This window comes from Megalopta genalis, chromosome 6 (genome assembly GCF_051020955.1).
Source record: "Megalopta genalis isolate 19385.01 chromosome 6, iyMegGena1_principal, whole genome shotgun sequence".
NCBI classification, from domain to species: domain Eukaryota; kingdom Metazoa; phylum Arthropoda; class Insecta; order Hymenoptera; family Halictidae; genus Megalopta; species Megalopta genalis.
This window is the reverse complement of record NC_135018.1, coordinates 10979791-11006079: the sequence shown is the minus strand read 5'-3', so window position 1 is coordinate 11006079 and position 26289 is coordinate 10979791. Positions and strand designations below refer to the sequence as shown.

At 37.3% G+C, this 26289-nt stretch overlaps 1 protein-coding gene and 1 long non-coding RNA gene across 13 annotated transcripts in view; one reads left to right on the top strand and one right to left on the bottom strand.

Annotated features, from left to right (window-relative positions):
• LOC117227300 (Rap GTPase activating protein 1) overlaps positions 1–26289 on the bottom strand; it is a 233194-nt gene that overhangs the window by 59182 nt on the left and 147723 nt on the right. For 11 of the 12 annotated variants that reach the window (XM_076522810.1, XM_033482425.2, XM_076522812.1 and 8 more), the window contains one exon: positions 25975–26067. In XM_076522810.1, the coding sequence (XP_076378925.1) occupies positions 25975–26067 (93 nt within the window). Of the gene's footprint in view, positions 1–11525; positions 12582–25974; positions 26068–26289 lie in introns of those variants that run through there. The other variant, XM_076522821.1, reaches the window with a different exon arrangement.
• LOC117227303 (uncharacterized) lies at positions 1847–19769 on the top strand. The gene is made up of 3 exons (XR_004492045.2): positions 1847–1934; positions 18489–18864; positions 19660–19769. It is a non-coding gene; the product is annotated as an uncharacterized LOC117227303 (long non-coding RNA).

The following is a 26289-nucleotide window of genomic DNA, read 5'->3' as shown; positions in this document are numbered from 1 at the left end:
GCGAATATTGTTTTTTTAATTTTATTCATTTTAGTACTTCGTCAAATAAAAACTATGCAATAGAGACGAATTATTCCTCTATAATAATCTACAATAATCAATAGAGAATCGTATATAATTGAAGACATAAATTCATACAGAGGACGATGCTTCATACTTGCAAAGGTTAGGACCAACGATTTACATATGGCATAGATACAAGCAACAACATTGCACTCGTCATCGACCCCAGCACATGTACTTACAGACGTGATCTCAATCTTGACATTCGAAACGCATAATCCATCCATGTGTGGATCGGGGGAACAAATGGCGACTGTAGAAAAGACATCGAGCGTCATCACCGTCTTCCTTTCAAGAGTCTCTCCGTTCCTTTCTCGACGAAGGACAATTCGCTACGATGAAGTCCAGTTACTTTTTGCAAGAAACCTAGCGTTTCTTCGTGTGTCGATAATGATCTCGTCTTATCCGTATAATATCGAAACACATTGGATGACTGTTACGATTAGACCGCGGATCTTCGTGCATTTATGACGTGGGAAAACGAAGGTACAAAAAACTAGTTTGCACTTTTTCTGTTCTACACATTTGTTTTAACACGTCTGTATAGATCAACTTTTTCAAACTAGTTTCAAAACTAATTTGTAAAACTAATATTTCAGACTAATTTTACGCACATTTTATCGATGCCCACTTTCTTTCTTGCGTTAATTCTCCACACAAAGTCAGCATATATCCACGACAAGTATACTCGTCGCACAGTTAAAGAGTTAACTATGAAAACGAGGACTTGCATAAAGACCGGTGGTGTCCTTCGTTTACGAATAACTTGCGCATACAATTAACTACTACAGAGACCAATCTCACAAACAGCTGAGGTAAAAGCATGCAGAAAGATACGTTAACTGCAGGTTACATTAGCATCGTTGCGTACATGTGACCATTGACCAACAAAACCAACAAAAATTGATATTTTCACTTCAAAATGCTGCCATTTTTCTCTGTTCCCTCGTTTTTTGCATCTTTTCGTTACACGATTGCCTACGAGGCTCTGTACTGCCATTAATTTTAACTATCTCTCGTTGTAAAAATTTGTGAATATTGTTGAGAGAATAACAAATATATAAAGATGAAAAACGCCGATCCAAGGAATTACATAGTTTCGTTATTTAAAAAATACCAATAAAAAGAAAAGAAACTCGTCCTCGATTAGATTACTTAAGTGTTCATTCATTGGATCGGTCACCGCAGTGTAACAATCGTCAAGCGCTCCCGGTGAATCTTTTCCCACGAAAAATGTCCGCTAAACATCACCGCAGCAGGATAACGGTACGTGGTTTCGCGAATTCGCAGACGCGTTTCGCCAGGGGAACGGAGCGCGGAGGACGACAGCAGGTATGGACGCTGGAAATGGGTTAAAGGTGAGTTGAACGTATCGATTTTCCCATCGCAGGAAGAACCATGCTCACGCTAGCGAAAACTCAATTCCGTTCTAGGATGAATCGATTTTTCGGCATTTCGTCGGCCGGAAAGCAGACGGTCTGGCAGCTGCGCGGCGTGTTTGCACCTGGCTGTCTATATGGCGAGCGAGGGAACGTGTCGTTACGACAGCCGACTTATGTACGAAAAATCTCTCTTCTGGAGCATGAATGCGCGCGCGCACGCGGCCCCGTCGCTTCGACGTCGGGCCTTATACGTGAAAATAGGGAAAAAAGGAGAGAGAGGGAGAGGGAGGGAGAGAGAGAGAGAGAGAGAGAGAGAGAGAGAGGGAGAGAGAGAGGGAGAAAGACGGAGGGAGAGGGAGAGCATCGGCTATATGAACAGCTGTGCGGCCCCTTTTACGAACCGCCTTTTAAAACGAAGCTGCGGCCAACTCGTACGCGACCCGCACTGTTACGGCTGCGAAATACTCTTTTTCATACCTGTTTCGCCTGGTAAGTATGACTACATATATGTATACATACTGCTGCAGTTATCCGCGGAAGCATTTGAACACGAAATTCTTAAGTCGGAAAAATTGCCACTATTTAACCCTTCTGTGTTTAACTCGGTTTCCACTTCTGTATTTTTTTCGTAATTTTTAGTAATTCTTGATAAAGTGTCGCAAACACTAAGTTCAATTAGGTAGTGAATCCGGTTACTGTGGGGTGACCAGGTGCTGTGCCTCTGGTTTGCTTTCGGCCATAATTAATTTCATATTTGTCAGACATATATCATTTTTGTATTCTTTTTTTATATTTACTTTCGTTTCATAAATTTAATATCTATAAGCACTTTATATTTATTGAACAAGACATCTTACATTTTATTCTTTCATTTTGTTTACTTTTTAATAAAAAATGCAATGTCTTATTCGATAAATATAAAGTTAATTTCAACTTTATTACTCTACGACCAAGTTTTCTAACTTGAGGAATTTCGTGTTCAAATACTTTCGTGAGTAACTATAGCAGCCGTGACAGTTTAAACTGTTAAGTTTTTGTCAAATGAAATTGGACGAACATAAATCTAACTCGTTTCGAGGTTTGAATATCCATGATTAATGTTCTTGTAACATAGTTTTAATAATAATAATAATAATAATAATAGCGGGTGGAAAACCAGAGATACGCGTTATCTTGTTGAACATGTTGAAATGGCTCTAGAAACATTGGAAAATTTTGTTCATAACTGGATCGAACATAGATTTCAATGATGAAGCTTTACGATGATTCCACCAAACTTGGTGTACAATTTTTGTTAGATCTTTTTATGGTACGGAAGTGAAGAACAGATCGCAAATGTTACTGCGAAGTACACGTTTCATTCGATGCTCATTAAACATAATTAAATCTCACGTTTAACGATGCTTTAAGGTTATCTACGCTTCTTTCAATGAAAGCGTATCCATATTCATGTTGTCGTCGCACGTTACGGTCAAGGTCAAGATGGATCCAAATACCTACAATATTATGACCTTCGCGTGACTTCGTTTACCGAAAGTAAATGGAACTAGATATGATTAACAAACACCATCGACAGATTGATAATGAAAATTACCATTAACTTCGTTCGTTCATCGTTCATCAAATCTGTTGAAGTTACTACACACTGTTTCGAGCAGTTGCCAAAACTTCTCCACTGATTTTCAATATGTAATTTTTGGTATCAAAAGTTACGCAACGTGTCGATAATAAATCAGATATCGAAGATGGTGAAAATTACAATGCCGAAAGTTACAGTTCAGTTAAATCCGTACCGACCACGACAGAGCTAAAAATAAATTGATAATTTTTGGTGTAACCGCAAACGCATTTGCCGTTTCGTAAATGGAAATCCACTACATATTGCAGTATATGGTAGCTATGTGCTGTGACAATATTTAATCGACTGTTGGTCAATCATACAGTATGAATAGCCTGTTTCGCAGCCACGCGGCGCCCGGTGCAACGCAAACGGCCCATTCCGGCGAATGTCCGGGTAGCACTAATCTTTTATCAGGCGCATGCAAATGAAGAAATTTCAACGGGCGAATCCAGTTAATACCCATTTGTGAGTCACAACTGTTTTCGCGGAACATTGAAGACTGCTCCGGGGTTCACCGGAGACGAAAGCATCTCGAGAGTTCTTGAAAGGAACCATTTGAAAGTGAACGAGAGAACGACGATACAAAATGCGACCATATAAAGGCCAGATCGTCAAAAGAAAACTTCATAGAAAACGGGACAAACTAACGCCAGCGACACGGATGCTGCTCATAAATCGGATTCGTCGATATCGCCAGGAAGAGGTTCGAGTTGTTAATTTAGACAGCACGAGAACAGCTTTCGCTTTATGCAAATAATTCCACAAAAGTTGCTGCACGTTAAGAACGAGATCAGGAAGGCTCGGCGCAGTTTTATCCGGAACGTGTGATACAAATATATACTGTATCTCTATAGATATAGACTCTATCTCTGTATTTCTATAGAAACTGTTTTCAAAGATAATAGAGAATTTCGATGGGGAAGTGTTTATACGACGCTACACCATCGACACCCGACTTTAACGTTTACGCAACGTCTGTTAGACCGTTGTGCAAGTTTCTTGAAATTCATTTCTATGTGCGTCGAAACACAAAGACGGTATGTTTTAAAACAACAATAAAGTACGGAGAGTTCGTTAGCAGACAACCCATTATGTAAATCATTATCGAACACCCGTGTCTACGACAATACGAAGTGGGCAGAACCAGTGAATCATACGTAGAGAGACTCGACTATTTTCAGGGCGTGACGAATTCCTCGTTACGAGTCTGATATGTTAAAAAAGCAGGTATTTAATTGTGTACGTTCTTCTTCCTGTAACAACTTGTGGCTGAGCTGCTGCAGCGTTTGCTGTTTTCAGTTGAAAATTTCGATCGAACGTTCTTGCTTCATCAATAATTCAGTTGTAGATAAAGGAAACGTAGTATGAAGTAAACAGATTCAAGACACAAAAGGGTTCAACTTGCTTCAGAATGCAACAGTTTTCATCATCGGTAGACAAGGGTCTCAGCATCGAACATTTTGCTGTCAAAATCGTAAAAGCTCGGTCATCAAACATTCCTCAAACAATAAACGTTTTTGTACAACAATTGCGAATAATCTGAAAATACTTGTGCGATCGATAAACGCGTAAGTGAGTCATAGAATACGACAAACGTTCGCGCACAAGGAAGTTCGATTCAAGAAGAACGATTTGCGTATTATTACGCGTAACATTATTCCACTGCCAATACTCGACCGTAGACTGCGGATATTTACACGAAGAAAGAATTGCAGAGACTGATTCATGGAAACTGCAATTAAAGAGACATCCGTTTATCCCGCTAAAGACTCCAGAGTGTTCCAACACGTTATTATTTATTATTCTTCAACATGGAATTATTTGTTCAAACTTGATCCTTATGTTGATACGCAAGCACTAATTTACTATAATTCCTGTAATAATTTTCGACCCTGTAATATCTATTTATGGTTTCAAGATGAAGATTTGTACAAATGATCTTAAAACTTGGAGTTACTTACATACACGTTATGTACTCCAAATTTCTCCATTTGCAAATTACATACACCTTTATTCACACTTCATTGACCGGAAATCTGTCAATAGATCTTTCAAATGATTGAGCTGTATCGAAGAAAAGCACGATAATTTTCTTTCAAATAATAATTTGAAGAAAACTTGCCACATTATATATTAATCCATATAACTTGTTAGATTATGGACGAGATTATCGCAGTTTTCGACAATTTTTTGAATGTATTCGTAACCGTGTAACACCGATTTGAAACGAACTATTAGAAAACTGCCGGTGTGAACAAAGTATGAAACAAAATGAAAATCGCAGTTGACTTTCCAACTCTGTTACGCAGAAAATGCGTAAATACCCGCAGCTTAGGAGCGAGCTTACGACGCAATGCATATGGACTCAGGATAAAACGCAGTATGTATAAAGTTTCACGAGCTCGTCCGAACAGACATTGCTATTCCCATCGATGTTCTCTGCGAGTCACTTCGGCTCGCGCGACTTCGTGTGAAAGACCTCTCTCTAATTGACGATACCACTATGGTCGGGAGCAGAAATTTAAACGCCACGATCTTCGATACTCTCTCTCGCTCTCTCTCTCTCTCTCTCTCTCTCTCTCGCTCCCCACAATATCCCCGCTACCAATTTCGATGCTTGCACCGACATCTGGTACCACAAGACAGGGCCTATCAACGTCAGCTCTGTGTAGCGAGGTCTCACGAAAGTAACATCGCAACGCAACTCTGCTGAGAGTCACTGGCCACGTGAAGGGAAATAGGGGAAAGTGGAAAGATGTGGATACATACATATTGTGGTTATGAGGGATTCCTTGCTACCAACCTCGGCTCCCTTTAATCCTATATACCTCGAGCCAATATCGCAACCGTGTAATTGCGATTTGAAGCCGGGGCATGTACTTACTAAATTACCGACCTGCAAATTAATGCGTTTACGACGCCAACATGTTCATCATACAATCTTTGTACAAGGTTACAACTGCGGTAAGTGTGAAGATAATTGTTTTTAGGGACAAAAGACTGCGCATCTTGGCGAGCTAGGTTACAGAGAATTATGCAATAACGTATTTCTTTAGGCTCTTGGAGATTTTAACGTACTCCAAGATAGATATTTGATTATATTTTCCTATTGTTTTAACAGATTGAAAATGCTTAAAGTGAAATTAACTTTTAACTCTTTTGTCTCGCCGTGTAAGTCTGTCGATGTTTCGAGCTTGTATTTCTTTATAAATAGCTAAAATAACTACATATTGTCTACAGTGCACGGAAACTTAGGTACTATACAGGGTGTCCTCGGTTTTAATGTTCAAACTTTGTCAGTATATTCTATGGCACGAAGTAAGAAAAAAATGTTATGTAAACATAGGTCATATAGAGCTTTATTAAGAAGTTATAACAAAAATTCGTTCACAAAATGAAATGAAAGAGAATAGAAACGAAATTCGCACGGTCATAAATTCGATCTTCGATCGATGTCAATCATGTATTTGTCAACAACGGTAGACATTTTGAAATGTATTAATAAACACAGCTTACATAAACACACGGCATGTGCTGATTTATTCAAGCCAATGCTCGCAGTAACAGCAAGTTGATCATTATTCCTATTCTGAATTTTTGTTATAATTTCTTAATGAAGCTCTATATGACCTATGTTTACATAACATTTCTGTCTTACTTCGTGCCATAGAATACACTGACAGAGTTTGAACATCAAAACCTGGGACACCCTGTATATGTATATTTAACATTTTTTAAATTCTCAGATTTTATCTTTGCTATTACTTTCCATCTTATTAAAATGCCGATCATAACTCTAAGTTCGATTAGTTTCAACGTGGTTTAAAACGAATGTTATGCTTTAAAACTTCGCTCTTCCGTTAAAAATTGAAAAAATAACCAATCAAAATTGAGAGACTTGCCAATACAGTTCAAGGATGAAGATAGAGGTTGTCGGAATGAGACTATCCATCTTCCTTCTTGACAACGACACCTCGGTAAACGTAAATGAAAATTGCAAAACCAATACATCCAGAAGACGTCGGACACAAAAGCCGCAGACTTAGCGCGATGAAAGGCAACGACACCAAGTGGTGGCTGTTAATAAGTCGCCGTTCGGAGGCCTTTAAACGGGTATTGGTTCGAGGACAAGTGTAATTCCTGCCAATCGGGCCGGTCGCGTCTTCGGCAAGAATTGAAGTACCTGTCTCCGGAGCACGTGCTGGTAACTCGTTGAAGATCAAGTCTTTAACTCGGTGAAGCCGGCCGGCCTGTGGCATCGAGCAATTATGTGCGTGTAGAAGGATTTTTAGGTATGCGTGTGCCGGCGAGTCGGAACAGAGAGAACCAGCAGGCAAGCAACCCGTGGCGCAGGACGTAACCCACGGACTCTGCGCGGCCGGTCATGGGAAAATGGGACTTTTTAAAGCGTCTCGCGGCGCAGAACGATGGAGTAACGGGTTGTTAGAGGAAAATTACCGCGAAGCCGATCTTTGTGGTTACAGTTACCGCGCTCGTTTCTTGGCACTGCACCTTTCCATCCCGTCCTCCCTCTGTCTCTGATACTTTTCTGTTGTTTTGCTGCCCTTTCGAGCCCATCGCGGTGTTCGTCTTCGTCCTCTTCATCTTCTGCGTCTCGTCCGTCCTCGCGCGGTTACGAAGGATTGTCAAGCTCGCGCGCAAAAACTATAACAACGGTGCTCTTCCCTCTTCACCGACGTGGCGGAACGTTTAACGCACGAAAAGGATACACGCGGAAGCAAACGATACACGGAACCCGGGAATTAAGATCGCGGCTAGGCTCGAGCCAGAATGCCGGTGAATCGCGAACCTCTTGCGCGTGACGGTTCAACGATTATTCCATTTACCGGTTCGGTTATCAGCTATTATGGAGCAACGGTAGTGGAACGGTGCAATTATCAAGTCATTCTGAACGTCCCTCTGACATTTTAAACATTTGCGGGACTGCATTCGTTAATCGATGATGCCCACGGTATATTAACCCTCGCAAGGCGGCGTCTGGGTCAATTTTCACCAAGCGTACTTACATCGTTATCTTAATTACCGAATTTTCGGCAATTAGATACAATAAATTGCTGTTACATTGGGAACAACGGAAAGGCTTATTAAGACTGCAAGTAATATCTTCAAAAATATGTTCTGAGAAATTGCTGAATAAAGCTCCTTAGAATTGTTGTAAACAACGTTAATAGTGCAACTATTAATCTAAAAATGCAACGTTCTATCCGTCAGGTGGTAATCAATCTTCGTAAATTCGACGTTCATTTCATACAATTTTGTACTACGAATGTGAAGTGATGTGCGATTAAAAGGAAAATGCTTTAGTTTTTTTTTTTAGTTTTGATCGTGGGAAACGACGTCTACAGTGTGAGAGGCGATAACTAGTTACTAATGTAAGGTTTGCCGACATTTCACTTTTCAGACATCTTTATTCTTTTCGCTACAGATAGATATGTAAATCTATATGATAGCTTCATAATTGTAAAAAGTTGTGCTTAACCAATGTAGTATTTTTAGGCTGGTGAATCATTTGAAGTATAGAAAAGTAGGGTAGAGGAGGTAATTACATATTGTGTCCTGTTAGCAGCCTTCAGAAGTTTTCGCTAATAAACACAATTTTAGCAATTTAAATGACATTTGGCAGTTTTTGTACGTATGGAATTTTCCGTACAATATGTTCTACAGTTCTTTACGAAATAGGAGACAAAAGTGCAATGATATTTGAAGGTGTGCCAGTGAACGAGAAGCCCCTGAAAAATCTGCAACAGGAACTCTTTTTCTATTATTTTGTGTGCCCCTTTGAACTTTTCTAACCATGTTTTAAACACTTTCTCATAAGGTCTATTAATACGGAACCTATTTATATGATTCCGTCGTGAATGAACATACTTGTCGATACTGATGTTAAGAACCTTGTTTAGGTACCCAACACTCGTGCACTTTTCAGTACGCAATACTAGAATCAATCGAATAAAAGCAAATAAAAAAATATTTTACAATTCTATGGCTAATATTTGACTTACATATTTTTCAGTTACCCTAAAGTGATCTGTAAACTGCACATTTTAGGCATTCGAATCAAGAAATTTAATACAAAATTATTCAAAGAATTTAAGGACATTTATGTATTATTTTCAACTCATTGAAATTATTACAGAAGGAATTTCTATTTGAGTTATGTTTGTTGCAATTGATGAAGATAATTTTGTGTTTACTATCAAAGAAATTTCAGTAAACCCTCAAAAAACTATCGACACCATTTTAACGTTATAATTGATTTGCACTTGTCTTACATTACTAAGCAGAAATGAAGCTCTAACTTGATTAAGTTGATGTGAGTGAGAATTGAAAATCTAACCATTGCTTTTCGACGGTGTATTTTCGAAATCGATGAGCGTCACATCGTGTGGTCCATTTGTCAACTTTCGTGTGTATTCAGCTCGCGTGTTTGCGCCTGAGGAGACCGCGAAGCCGAAAATGAAACGTGAGATGAACGTTTCTAAAGTACATGGCTATTGAACCGAAGGGTAAAGTACCATCAATGTCCCAAAGACTCTAACTTCAAGATTTATTACTTTTTTTTAAATGATCTCTCATCTTTCTTCCACTTTGAACCACATTAATATTTATATAATATTGTGAAAATGGTTGAGATATATATTGATTTAAAAAACGATTTTCTGGTGACCAAGTAAAATTATATGTGGAATATTGATCATAACAATCGACTATAATTAATTTTTATATTGAAAATTCAACACATGATTTTTCATCGATATTTCAATCCTTCTCTGCACAACTAATTCTAACATTTATATTAGTGTGTGTGTGTGTGTGTGTGTGTTAGAATCGATGCGATTTGAGTGAGTGTGTCACGTGCTGTGCATAATCAATGAATTATAATTATAATAATCCACGTACATCTTATGTGTATAAAGTAATACAGTAATGTCTCTCTAATTGACGCTAAGATTGTGCACAAAAATGGACAATTTGGGAAGAGGAGACACGATTGTTCGAGCCTCGCGGTTCGTTTTTTATGGTTACGAATTATTAACGACTGTAAAAAACGAGCTACAAGGCTCGAACAATCGTATCTCCTCTTCCCAAATTGTCCATTTTTCTGACAATCTGAGCGTCAATTAGAGAGACATTACTGTACCTATTATTTTCTTAAATCACGGCTTTCACAACACACCTATTTTCAAGTTAAAAATTAAATAATCGAATATAAAAGTGTCCACAATAATACCAAAAAACCAACGGGACGTATACGTATTGTACATAAATCTGCATGAAAGTTCTGGTCGGAACGGACACACCAATTCGTAAAATGGAAGCTAAAAGTACCAGTAGTCCGCATGTTTCCTATTCACCGTTATACATCTGTCGGCAATACAGACTCTGCCTTCGCACATCAGATTCAAACGATAAACAGTCCCCTAATCCAAAGGAAAGCCTATCCTAATCTCAAGAGCTAGGAAAAAGAAGAATGACGATGGTAACATACAACGTCGTAAGTTAATATCAGCCAAAGAGTCCGAATTTCCTCTTAACATGTTCGAGAGAATTAGAAGAATGAGAAGTAGAATTAGGCAATGCCGAGTCAAACATTTAAAATGATATACAGTAAATCATATATTTTATCTTCTGCAGAATGTGCTTAATCCTCGAGAGGAGGGACTTAGGTTTCAATGGGATTCCAATGAACTCTAATTTTTCAATTGATTGAAACAGTGGTGGCTAATAAGACCAACGTTGATTCTAAGATAGTAGCCACGACTATCACGAAATCTTCGAAACCTTGTAACGGTTAAAATTGTATTTAAATATTAAGATACGTTACTCTAAAGTAGAACTTTTGTTTATGCAAATGTTCGCATTTAAACTGAAAATAAATGATGGTATTAAAATTTCTTGCATAAACAATGTCATTTCTTTTATTTAGTCTATATTATCACAATGTTTCTTCTTCCGCACTCCAAATTATTAATACAAAAATGTATTTTAACCTGTAGGGGACCGGCACATTTGCTCATATAAATCAGTAGTTTTATTCTAAAAATTATTATATGTCACGAGCGGTATCGTCATGACTCGAGGCAATATATTGTCTATCTGACTCTTTGAGGGTTAAATATTAGGGGGGCCGCAAAGTAATGTCGTTTCTGCGCATATTTATCTGTTTGAATTTAATGTAAACAAACGACATAACTTTCCGGCCCCCCTAATATTATCTCAACAAAATTGTGCAACATTTAACACCATTCCTATCACTATTAGCCAAATGAGCATGATAATATTGTGACCAAAACATGCCGCCAACTTTTACTATCTGGTAGGGTTAGTACCAATATTTGCAACCAGTATTTGGAATCTTTCCCTGTAAACATTACTTAACCCCGAAATCGAGTTTGATCAGGACGCGCGGTAGAGCAAAGAGCGCGGGAAAAACTCACCTGCGATATAAGTTTCGGCAACGTGTGCGTGTGAGGGTGCGCGTGCGCATGATTATTGTGTCCTGTCGAAGACCGGTCTGTGTTTGGCCGTTGTTGTTGCTGTTGGCCGGCATCCGATCTGAGATCGTGCCTCCACCTCAATACACCCATCATAACCGTCTACTGTATCCTCGATTCGATCGAAGAGACCACCAAACTCAGCCGTATCTTCTCGAGGTCCGCGCTACGGGGAACCAGTTCGATCTCCGCCGCTCCGACCTAACCTAACGCGAGTGTCCTGTTGCACCCTTTATGGTGTAGAGCCTGCACCGATCCTTGAAATAATAGACTCTCCTCGACGGGATGCAAATGAAGCCGGACCTCGAGCAAGACATACGTGCCGCTCTTCTGGTCGTCCTCGCGAGAAACCGTGCGAAGATAAAACGCTTTCGAAGCGCAACACGTTAGCCAGGCCCTCCGTGAAGAGACAGGAGTTTGTTCAGCACCGGGGTCACCACAAAAACTTTCGCCTTTCGCCGCGGAGCCTCTCGGTGAGTTAGCGTGCCTTCTTCACTGACATTACACGCGCGTGTCCTCCGCGTACAGCCGCACACCGACGAACTAGGATCCCATTCGATCGTGGTTCACCGGAGGCTTGGACACGCGATAATCTGTTCCGACCCTGACGTTCACTGTCATTCTCGTAATTCGATCTCGCGATTCAACCGCTGGATAAAAGCTCGATTCGCCGCCGAACGGTCAGCGGATCTGTATGCGTGTCACTCTTTTCCTGATGGCTGGTCTCTCTCCGGCCACCTCTGTTCGTGTCGCCCACGTTTCGATCTACCGAGCGAGGTCAGAATAGAAAGTGTTTACACCGTGGGCGCGTTCGCCAGAAAGGATCTCGTGTACACTCGCACGCGCACAAACAAAACCGGACACACCGAGCGGAGTCGCGGCCGTTGGAAAAAAAAAGGAAAGAGGGAACAACGCGCGTGCAGACACTTCGGCTACGTAGAACTGTAGAAACGCGACTAGCGTCAAACCGAGACCGTACCGTTCGAGAGGCTTGCCTCGTCTGCTATCCCTGCTTCTCCACCTTTCCCCACCGCCCCTCTCCGCGGCCGCTCAACCCCCACCTTTTTTGCCCCCTTCACCCGCCACGTCCCGCAACCCGCGCGACCCGATCGCTTCAACATCCTGCTGTCGTACCGTGAACAAACGTTGCCATGGTCGCCATCGAGCGCGTAAACTCGATTCCACGGGAACTTCGATCTTTTCTTTTTTCTCTTTCTTTTTCTCTCGCACTCCTGCGATTAACAATCCATCGATTATTACGCACTACATTTCAAATTAATGAAGAAACTTTTTTTATCTGAAAGTTTCGAAATGACTGAGTTCTTAACCCTTTTGATATTTGGGTTGTGTTTATCCGTCATAGGCACAGATAACGATTTTACATTTAATCGGTCAACTGTTCCACTTCGTTTTGAGCTTGTGCGTTCAATTAGTTTTACGCGGCGACGAGTATGCTCGACGACCGCAGTAAAGTGTTTTAAAATTTGTCTAAATTACGAATATGGTTTTAGCTTCACATGAATTTTAGTTGATCTATTTTTAAGATCAATTTTATACGCGTTTTTCTTTTATCGATCACGCTGGATGGAGTTTCTTTCGGCAAGTTGTTCTAGAAATATTCTAAAATGTGCGAAATTTATGAATATGTTTCACAAGCATTTCCACCTAAAACGTAGAAGTATTCTTGTTGGAAGACGTAGAATTGCCATTTCTTTATGACGCGTATACACGTCGTATACAGCTAGTAATTCCGTATTGAATGGCGAACATCGCTTTATTTTCTGCATCACGAGTATATTCGCCCCTTTAAATCCCTTCGATGCTTATGTCTGTGTCCATAGCTTTTGTCATTCAAGCTATTTTTTCGTGACAAATATACTCGACACAAACATCAAAAGAGTTAACAATGAGTGTACTCGTCCTAGAGAAAAGAAACCGGACTTCTCTATTGAAAATAAAATTACGAACGAATAAATAAGAAACACGTTCGTAATTTTAACACGCTTGTTTTAAAACGAGATATTTTATTTATTTTGATTCACACCGTAGCCACGCCATAGTCGTGTCTATATTAATAAAGGAGCTAATTAATTCCTTGGTTTCCAATTATCAGAGCGACTTGATACGTGTCAGTTAATAAGACATTTCTAAAGGACCTTGTTAAAAAAATGGGACTCGCATAATTTTAAATATTTTTGCTTAAAGTAATATACCGTACATTCTTGATAATGGTAAATATGTATATGTATATGTATACGCTAAATACTTAATTCTGATTTTTAATGGCAGGAAGAATAATAAGTCGAACGAAAAGTAGAATATTTTTTCCAAATGGTAACGGTCAGACAATTTATCAAATGTTTCTTAACATTTTCAGTTCGTGTCGTGGTTTGTTATTAAGAATGAAGTATTTTACACGCTTTCTTCACGGTATTATTATAGAAACCGAAACTATTCCGCCGCGCGTAGCGCTTTATGACTCGTAACCGACTCGTCAGTTCTTGACAATTTAATCTTTTATGTTCGTAATTGTGGCATTCTTATTTTTGTACCGTTCTCCTTGTTTGATAGCTGCGTTTTAATACATCTTCAAGATGTACATTCTTTTCGTAATAAACAATTCCGAAGTGTTTAAATACTACGTATAATTATCTTTTATCATAAATGCATGGAGCAATAGTTTAAGATAAACTTCATTGAACTTTTTAATTAGATACGTATATTTGATTTGTATTAGTATTTCATAGTACAATTGAAATATACAAAGTATTATTGAAACTATTTGTAATTAGAGTATGCTCATCCGTAAATTAAATTTATGTAATAACAATAACAATAATATGTATATCTAAATCTAGGAATAAACTTAACGTAAAGTACAAATAATATAGTACGAGGAAAAGTAATAAAGATTAAAACAAAAAGTTCGTTAAACATTTTCTGAATTATAGCTTTTTACACTATTCCAATCTATTATTAACAATGAATTTACACCTTCTAAAACGCAATAACTTTTTTAAAACTAGACTGAGTGACTTGAATTTTTTTTTAGGTAATAACGGGACTAGTCTACTAAATTTTGACTAAAATGCCTTCTTTTTTTAATTTTGCTATTACTTGGGGTGACAAAAGAAAATAAAAAACTCTCGTCTTTTAACTTTTTTATCTGAATCTATAACAAAAATTTTAAAAATGCCTCTTGTAGATTTCGATAACTTGTATGCATGCTGAAAATTTGATCGAAATCGGTTAACCCGGAATTAAGGTACAAACGTTGAAAGATTTAAAAAACTGCATATTTCTTCCAGTTTTTGGTCAAAATCGTGATAAAACTGCGATTTTGCCATCTTTAATTTGTAATAGCAAAATATAATAATAGCAAAACTTGAAAAAAGCATTTTGGTCACTGTCTGGTCGACTAGTCCCGCTATCATCTAAAAGAAATTCAGATCACTTAGTCCAGTTTTAAAAAAGTTATTGCGTTTTAAAAGGTAACACTTTTGAGGACCACTCTATGTATATCAATCAATATTTCTTTGTAGCTGTAATTCTATCAGAAATGTGTCCTAAATGATTTCTGTACACGAAAATATTTGTTGTTGGATATTTTTAAGTTTCGTTACTGGAACAAAGCGAAATTTGTTACGCGGGAGATACAATCCCTCGAAGGGTGGACACATTTAGCCAACGACCATCGAGCGTGTCAGCTCGATTCTCCTCGCGTTTTCGTTTCCCTCTCAATTACGACCGAATAAAAAGTTTTATATTATTTTTACCACTGGGGTCGTTAGTTTTTCGTGATATTACGGAATTTTGATATTTATGGGGCTTAGAAAGTTTCATGAAAGGATGCTACGCATCCGTTAATGCATCGACTATTAATTCTTATAATGATCACGCTAGTTTCTCAATTATATTGAACGTAAGCTGCTCAGAACATTTTTTCGTCAACAACTGGCATTTTACTCATAGTTTTATATTTACAACAATTTCATTGCATAAATTGCTGTTACATTCGGCACAATAGAAATAATAGCTCTACAAAAAGTATCTTCAAAACTATGTTTTGAAAAATTGCTGATAGAAGTTGAGAGTGTGTGATCACAAACATCGTCAAGAGATATAACGGCAGCATTTGGAAACAAAATACATATGTATTGTTTTATTATAATTTGGTGATTCAAAATTGAAACATTTAAGATTTAGTTTAAACGAAACTTTTCATTTTGCTGTAGTGGGAATATATCGATTTTTACTATTTTCAAGAGAAGTATTTATTGCAAAATCAATTTATCTGTGGCAGTTAACAATATCAAACTAAATTCAAACTACAAGTATGACGTAGAAATGATTATTTTTAATTTTAATTGTTACCTTTATTTTATTAGATACTCGCTACGAGCATTACAATATCATTAGCAAATTGTTGAGTATAATCGCATTGTGCAATTATCAAGATGCAAGTGTGTATGGCGATTAAATTAATCCAAGCTTTGCTTTACTTTAGAGAGTGAGAGAGAGAGAGAGAGAGAGAGAGAGAGAGAGAGAGAGAGAGAGAGAGAGAGAGGGAGAGAGAGAGAGAGAGAGAGAGAGAATGCAAATGACGTCAGGATATAAAGGATTGCGTATAGAACATTGAAATTCTGCACTACACCTGCGTTCACTGATCTTCTACAATTTAGCTATTGATTCATTATAGATATGATGACGTTACGGGAATTAATGGTGGTAAACGTGGAATTGTTTCTCTACCTATCAAGTCTACTCTGTAGGTTATTTGTTTCATCTACTTTTGAGGGCTCAGCCGAAGAGAACGCGTAGCATCGAAAGAATTATTTCAAAATAATTCTGTTTACTTTCTGTTAGTTATCTAAACTGAGGAAATCCATTTGCGTCCCAACTTGCTTACGACGGCTTGCAAAGATGGGTGAAAGGTGAAAATAAACGTCACAGAAACATACAGCTGTTAAAATGTAATTCTAATGAATGAAGATGTGAACTTAATTGGTAAAAATTAAATCGAAGCGATTCGAATTCGAATTCAAATGCAACATAAACATTCTGTCACCAATCGAATAACGAGCAATGAAGGAATATATTACAGGAAATTTTTAAATGCAGGAAATTCAGTTCGCAACAGCAATTTCTTTTAGATATTTTCTATTTCAACCTATCTAAAATAGTCAGATAGATGCTCATTAATGCAGATTGATTTTCAGTGATACATCGTTTGTGTAGAGGGAGATAGAGATCTCGGATCGATGCAATGATCCAATTCCAAGCAATACCGACAGTGAATACACTTCATTTTTATAGTCCAACGAATATCGAGATGAATCAGATCAACTCTCGATTTAATAACTAACGCACAGAGATACATATTTTACTGAATACGTGAAATACGATGTTCCAGTAGCGAGAAATAATTCTCTTCACAGACTACAGTAGCAATTTGTGTCTATCATTTGCGTTTATCTTTCAAGGACGACTTACTAGAAACGCAACTTGATTAGCAGTGAACAGATCCTGCGATTAAACATTCATGACAGTGGAAAACAAAGTCAGCTACCAAGAACAAAAACGTTAGACATTTGCAAACATTATTCATAGAGGGTTAACGATCTTCGCGGATTTCTATTCACATAATCATATTAATTCGACTTCGCTCTACTGTACACCGTGAAAATGATCGTTTTCATTTTCTTTTCACTTATTATTGAACAATTTCATCATGCTTTTCATTTTGTAATTGTTTCGATGTACGGGATAGTTACGTAAAGAAAACACATTACATTTTACTGTTCTGTACGTGTGATACTTTCTACGAAAGGCATATCTTGACTTAAAATTAGTCACAGTGTACACAGATAATGAAATAGTCCAAATGATCATTTCCGTTGTTTAATCTCACTTTCCGGGTTTAGATCTGAATTGAAGATCACGAAAATTAAAAATATTACGAATATACCGTTCAATTGAAATTCGAAGAAACTTGTATGTTACTGTTCCTAATACAGTTATATCGTACATTGATACGTGAAATTTTGTTTAAATTGTTACATATTACAAATTGTAACGTATTCACGTTAAAAATTTGAATGATGCTCTATAAAATCCTATCTAGTGTGTTTACAGTATGAACAATGTTCAAATAAAGAATACATAATAAGAGAAGACAACGCTTAGTGAGAAACTTACTAAAATATCCATAGACTTCCAGGGCTAAGTGGATGCATGTTCGAATAATAAAATATTGGGTTGGCAACTAAGTAATTGCCGATTTGTTCAATGAAATGAAAAATTTTTTTTACTTGGAACGAAGTTTAATCTGTAATGTATTTTCCATTTCGTTCGATGACCTTTTGCCATCTCTCTGACAACTTGAAAATTCCACGCTCGTAGAAAGTCTGATCCTTTTCGGCCAAAAACTGAGTTAAGCGAGATTTTACAGCGTCATCATCGTTAAAAGTTTTACCACGAAGGGAGTTGTCCAGGGATCGAAATAAGTGGTAATCCGATGGCGCGAGATCAGGGCTATATGCTGGGTGTAACATCAATTCCCAACCAATATCCAACAATTTTTGCCGAGTGGACAAAGACGTGTGCGGCCTAGCATTGTCCTGCTGGAAAATGACACCTTTACGATTGACCAATTCTGGTCGCTTTTCCTTGACCGCTGCATTCAATTCGTCCAGTTGCTAACATTCACGGATAATAAAAAATAACATAATAATAATAATAATAATTTTATAATATAACATTTACGGATATCATAAAAATGGGAGTGAGAGACATCTATAACCGAAATCGGCAATTACTTAGTTGCCAATCCAATAGTTGTTACATAACCAGATTTTATCTTTTTTCATTTCTGTAGTAAATCATTTTCCATATGGGTTTTCTTAGATTTTTAGATCGAGCAGATTGATTAGATCGAGGCCGGGTACAATCGAGATTCTACTGAATGCTCAAAAATTAACTTAAAGCTGGACATACGCAAAGATCGGCAATAACAATATTTGACAAAGAGACATGCCGAAAAGTCAGGAAAACAAGATACACGAGCAGCTTTCTTTGGCGAACACACATGCCAAGAATAAGATCATACGGTTAGGTCCGGCGTTTCCGTTAACCGGACGGCGGCGGGTCGGTACGAATTCTGCCGTGTTTGAAGGTAACGACAGGTGGAGGAAGGTGAAACCGAGAGGAAACAGGCTGTCATGGCGGAGGAAGACTGCCAGGAGAGCGGATGTCATTTCGTGGTCGACTTATTTCGTTGCCGGTAAGCTGGCAGGTACTGAGGCTTCCCATTCCTTTGTGTCCACCTCTTTCATTATTTTACCCAACTTCCTGCGCCCGAAAACGACGCCACTCGGCTCTAGACGGTACGACCTCACGTTAACCTTCTCGTTAACGTTAACCTTCTCGCAACCCTTAGCTGGTGAACTGGATTTTCACTTATTTCGACTCTTTCTTGAGAAAATAATATTTTTAACGTATTTGCGATAATTATAGAACTCTGGAAATATGATTTACAAGTTGTCGCTATACGACAATGTTGGCATTTCTTGAACAATGATGAAAATCTTCACTTATCTCCATTATGGTACTTTGCGCAATTTATTTTACTGTTTTGTATTGTAGAAATACAGCGAGTAATGATATTATTCGGACACCCCTTAACGTGTATAGTAACATTTTTAAAATTAGACCAAACGACTTGAGTTTTATTGAGATGTTAGACGGATTAGTTTACTCGGCAATACGTTAACAAATTTTTGCATATTTGACGATTTTCGACCGACAACTGCGAGAAATCTGCAGATTTTTATATCTTTTCCTGTTGTTACAACCAATTGCGATTTTTGCAAAAAATTGTTTACTCATTGTTTAGTAAATTTGTCAGTCTGGTATCGCAAAAAAATTCAAGCCACGCGGTGCTATTTTAAAAATATTGTGTTTTAAAAGGTGTCCATTTTTCTAATTTCGCCTGGTAAACATACCTGTCTTGAGTTACCACACTTTTGTCGAAACAGTACGATATAATGAAATGTCTACGTTAATTTATATTTTCTAGAGAGGACAAGTCATCTCTACTATGATCTGCAAAATATCGCCAACTTAAAATGATTGTGATGAGACACCTATTATAATTCAATGTGCGAAGAATTAAACTCTGCAATTTTCTATTTTTGATGTTCTTTGTCGACTCCAACTTCGATAGTAAAAATTTTGGTGCTTTTCGCATTAATATAAACCGCAACAGCTGTTTCACCGTACTGGAAACATTCGAGCCGTTTATTTTGAAAGTGGCATAAGTGACTTTACCGTAATGGAAAGTGGTGATTTTTTAATGTTTTTACGAAATTATTTATACCGAGAAAAATATCAGTATCCTGAGACAACGAATACAAGTAAATCTTCTCGAAAGTTAGCATCCATATTTTGAAACGTGTTAAAACGCAAACCCTTAAATATATCGACTTAAAAACAAAGTGACTTATGCCACTTTCAAAATAAACGGCTCATTTGTTGGAGATCACGCTGCTAGAACCGGTATAACTTTCAACAACATCATTAATGAATGAAAAAACCATTTGCACGATCTTCAAATTATTTACGATAGATAAGATTGCGTGGTTAGTGTCTAAATTTTTGAACTTTCGCCCGATTTTCAACCGAGTCTGTCTGTTGGGACAAACGGTCAGCAAACTGAATTTCGAAAGTTTGTTCGCCGTGTACGATTCAACGACGCTCGAACGACCGTTTAAAGCAGAAACAGTTTCGTATCAATGAAAATTTCATCGGTCGGAATGAATAGATATTGATATCGGATTCGTCTCTTTTTTTTTTTACTCTTACATCACGCGGTTTAAATCCGAGATAACGGACAGCTGCGCGCGATTTGAATTACTATCGAGAAGAGGCAACGTGTGGAATCCCACGTATCTGTCCATGCACAAATGTTTTCCCTGGGAACGATTCGAGCAAGTATCGACGGGTTACATTCTCCTCGCTAATCTGGAATAATTTTTTCATAGGTACATTCTCTTGACGACTTACCGCTCGGATTTTAAGTTTGAGTGTTTACGCAAAATCTATTATATCAACGAAACTGTTAGTGAGCTTATTTAACGAGTAATTAACGCGATCTATTTCCAAAATTGCTTACGTAAACGTGGTTGTTGGGTTGCTGAATAATTTTGATCGAAGTCAGAACTATAATCGCTGAATAATTTTTAAAAAATTAATAATCGCATTGCTGTTTTATTATCGTTAGCTTGTCCTTTTTGATCAGTTACATCAAGTAATAGTAATTATACAATATTTCCAGCTTCGCCATTTTTAACCCTTTGCGGTCGAAGCTATTTCAACAGAAAATATAAAATCATTTTTCCGACTTACAGTGTTTCTATTCTATATGAGAAAATGCATTTTATGCATATATGAAAATTGACTCTTGGGACTCGCGCAACAGTTACACTCTTAACAATTTTTCAAATGTAAACTTTGTTAATGTCAAAATTATTCTAAAAGGTGATATAACAAAGATTAGTGGTGCCTCAGAGTCGCCATTCGACTGCAAATGGTTAATCTACAAGAATGTATTCATTGGGTTGCTGATTTAATTTTATCCAAGTCAGAATTATAATCGCTGAAGAGTTTTTAAGGAATTAATAATTGAAGTCTTACGATTGTTAGTTCGTCATTTTTTGATCACACACATCTACTAGTTGTAATTATATAATATTTTCAGCTCTATCATTTTTCATAGGATAGAATTTGGAAGATAGAATTCCATTTTGATTCTCTTTGCCAAATAATAAAGCATTTTAAAGGATTATAGAATTTGCTGTAGTTACTAGAAATACAAAATAACATTTATTTGTAGAAGCAATATCATATGAGATCCTTTTTATAGGCCATCACAGATAAATATTTCAAAAATTTACTTACTGACATGGAGAAAATCGGCAGTGGTTCCAGTACAGAGACTCTCTGTTATGATAATGCTTGAATACACAACCGCAGAAACGTACCAAACACCAAGTATGAAATTCGGTTTCGTTTATCAGATTTTCCAGGCTAACATTATCTACCAGATAAACGAAGTCACCAATAACAAGAAATCTATTCAGCTTTCTATGAATCATCGTATTCCGCGGTCTTCCCGTTTCGCATCGATCAAATTTGATAGTATGTAACTGATTACAAATATATTAAAAACAAACAAATTCAATTTCAATATCGTACATAAGTTTCCCGGAATTTAAATGCATTTTCAAATTTTAGACCTGGACTGACTATTGCACGGTATAAAAATACATTTGATTAGTGCAAAATTAAAATTATCCACATCGATTGCTTATTTTAACAGTTCTAATAAATTGAAAATAGTGTAACATTTTTGCCATAAATGCATAAAATTCGCAGTCTATTCAATAGTTATTAATTTTTTAGCTAATCGCAACCTAACAAACATTTGTTTATTCAATTGTATCTGTGAAATTATCGGATTAATATTATTATGACATTGTTACGAACCACTGCCCGTTCTGTGTTTTCATTGCCATCCGCGTTCAAGTTTATCAATGTATTATCGACGGGGAATAAAAGCACTTGATATGTGTATACTATGCACGAACACAATGCGAGATGTACGCGTGTTAGTAATCCGTGTCTGTGGCATCGCGATGAATAATTTAAAGTCAGCGTATTTTATGTACGATAATAATGGCTTTTTGTGGCACGATAGCAATTTCATAATGTGCTGAAAGCGTAACGATGTCAAGTTCGACTTCGGTTACAGACTGGTTTCGGGGTCATTCCCACGTAAAAGCGGGGGTACAATAACCCGTTGTGTACCGTGAACGTCGTCAAACTCGAATCTACGATCTTCACGGGCAACGAGCAGGCCAGAAATCAGAAAATCTTCCCGGCCGTTCGGTTAAAGTCACACCATCACGACCGATCATGGTGGTTCAACCAGCACTTCCGGTCTGCGTACCTGCACGGCCGGAAACGTGCTTCTCCCCCTTACATCCTGAGGATCGCATGTGCACCGTGTTTTACCAATAACCCAGGCCCGCATTTCCAGCTTTTATTCGCCGTTCACGCAATGTTTATGAATCGCCTACTTTTCGAATCGGGAAGATGTTCCATGATCTTTCTTCGAAGACATTGTTAAATTATATTTGCTAAATTATACGATTAACAAACTGTTGCTGTTTATGCAAATGCACCTATTGACTGTGAAACTAAAGTGAAACAGTAATTTAATTAAAGTTAATTTTATTTCGAACTCTCTAAATATATTAATATTCTTTTTGCATTGTCTTAAACTATAAGTATCCCAAAACTTGTGTGACTTGTTTGTAAACGCAAAAATTACGTAGTTATAAATATTAATATTCGTTTCAACAGAATTGGTAAATCATCAAAATCAATTTTGCAAACAGGCATCAAAATTATGTACAATTAAATATCAACGTATTTATATAAGTTTATATAAATTTTCTAATAACTACATTAGCACACCGTAAAAATGGCTAATCTTTAATAGATTTAACAAATTGAGCAATGTATAGTATTGTTGCTTCTGCAAAAATCACAATCCAGCAATAAATACTATGTCCACAATTTCACCTTCGGATCCACTTAAATATTGACTGTATATATATATATATATCTCCCTATTATTCAAATACCAGTCTTTTATAGTTATAAATTTCGTTTCATCAATCACACAAAAAAAGAGCAATTTAGGAACTAGGCTTCTACGATGATTATAGTATTAACGTTAAATTAATCTGCAAGGACTTTTTATGTAAAATATAAATTCACAGTTGTCTTCTCTACATAATAACAAATAATTTAATGTTACTTAAAAATGCATTGAACTATCCTTGAGCATATTACTGTCACACACAGTAGTATGGGATAATAAATTACATATAGAAAAGTTAAACATTTTGTTCTAATTTGAATTACTCGATTCAACATAACTGCAAGCATTTCCACCCTGAATCGTAGTTTGTGTCTACACGAAACTTTTTTGCAAAATTAATATCTCAAAATGTATAATATATACTGCATTAATATTGCATTGTCTATAAAATAACTTTAGAAACAGAAAAATGATCGTATCGACTAAATAACTTAGTTGCTACTGGAAAGGAAGATCTCATTTTGTCCGACCCGAAGATACTTTACCGACCGTCGTAGAAGATACTTTACCGACGGTAAGTTACTCTTACCTTTTACCAGTGGTAGGTATCTACCGTTGGAGAATCTACTGTATCGATCAATAGAAGATCTCTGATATACCAAACGGATTTCCTGAACATCTGGAGTTGAGGAAACGTTTGCAAATCCGTATTTCTCACGATATGACCGCACGTGGTACGCAGATGATTACGGATGTCGCATTTGGTTAACAGATGCAATAGCTACAGAAGAAAGATAGGATGCACTAATCATATTCATGACACGACTAAATGCATCTTATGTGCTCGATGTCTTACAAACGTGTGCGAATCTCTCTTCGCACATTACACAATTGATACTCTACGCACATTTCGATTAATTTAGAAACTTATAAATAATCATAACATTGTTACATCGCGTAGTTTATAAATTATTACTGTAGCAAATTTGTTCCCGTTAATTTAATGGAAATGCCAAGTTAATTGAATTCTCATAGTATTAGTGTGTTATTGTATTTTAAAAATTCAGAGCGGTACTAAGTAAAATATTATTCCAAAACTTTTATTGTAAAAAAATGCTTTAACCCATTGACTGCCAACCACGAGATATCTCGTAGTAAGCGTCTGTACCAAAACTGCCAGCTACGAGATATCTCGTAGTGGGTGCTGCAAGTTTAGATTGGCTGCAAATGGCTATTTGAGTTAGGAACTATTAGAAAGGATGAATGAAAAATGTATATAGTGTAGAGGACATATTGATTATCAATAAAAAAAATACTGTAAATGCCATTGCAATATTATATCAGTAACTTAATATCATTATATTTTGTAAAACTTCATGTTTTTTCTTTAAAATAAAACCGTGGCACCCATGGTGAGACGCGCTAAATTTGCGTGGCTGTCAATGGGTTAAGTTAAAATATTGTTTCCCACATTTGAAATGATTAGAACGAAAACGCTACGTATATTTATTGTATATTTACTGAAATCTTGTTCTCTGCTTAATGACCATATCGTGCTACTAAATATTTGTTTTCCAAAATTTGTTCATTCTCGACCCATCGAAAATTAGATCTCAATTTTGCAAAGTCATGCTGAACCATTCGAGAAATTTGCTGTATCGCCGACGAATAGGAAAATCGACGATACAAATGATACGTCGTCGTGACATGAAAGCACGATGGCAGGATGAATGGATACCGCAACTGTTTTCGGTGACTCTGACCCCCAACTTGGGGCAGTTTAGCACGTGACTGACAGGATTTTCCCTTCCGAAACCGGCGCGGTGAACCGAAAATTTTATAGACACTGCGTTCGAGAGACATACAAAGCGGACGATTCTGATTGAAATTCGAGCGGTGTGTGACCAAACGATTCGTCCTAAACCTTTTTGATACTCGCACCGTAGACGATGACGTTCATTTATCTTCGAGTCATTTGCGGCGGACAGATTGGAATTCCGGTTCCACTCCTGCGGGTGCCACTAAATACGTAAATGGAAATCAAGCCTCTGTATCGAACGATTTCAACGGTGCAACGAAACTGAAACTATCAGGCTTGTTTTCTTGTCGAACAGTAACAGTAGTTTTGCTAAGTAGCTTTAAACTATGATTTACTTTTCACAATATTTCATACAACATTTTAATATCGAACCTACCGAGCACTTAAAGCGATTAGTCCTTCTAGCTCGATAACGATGCCAAGGCTGGATTTATCTAGATTTTTCACCATTTTATCGCATGGATTAAGACATCCGATTGCTTTTATTTGAGCAACTTTAAACGAAAAATAAGTTTACCGAAGTTTCACCAAATAATCTGAATTGAGTTTTCCGCGCAAAATAATTTCGATATTGTTGCAAAAGCTTCGACAAGAAAATAACAACCAGTTGTACGTGAACACGGTGCGATCAAAATAATGTAACGCGAGCGTGAGAAACAGAGCACGGACATAAATTGTCGTTAATTTTGACGATGATTTTACGAGATCGTCATCCGGCTGCTCCGACGAATATGAGAAATTCTATCCAGACGTTCCAGCAAAGCGAGATGATATACATTGGAGAGCATACGGGTGCCGGTATCGTGTTCTAACCCTAATTGTGTTGGTTCTACATCTTAATGTTCCCAGAAGGTATTGGTTTCGTTCTAAAGAATGGGCTCGAGGTTCTCGAATGAGGTCCTTACCTGCGAGAAGTATGGCGGAAGGACGCATCGTTGGTCATCGAGACGCGAACTCTGCACCCTCTCGAGTAGCTCGAATAAATCTTGCGTCGTGTTCTGAAACAGAACGTTTTAATGAATAACCATTGTTTATGCACACAGTTGGAAATCGTAGAGAGAAAGAAACCAGAATTGTTACAGTCATTTTTACTTCTACATGACAAGCATATTTTTCTATCGTAGATATGTCGAGCTGAATAAGTAGTCGTCGAACTAGTTTTAGTCCTTGGAGCTTTGCTTTCCTAGCATACTTGTTCAAAGTCACGTGTCAAATTAATA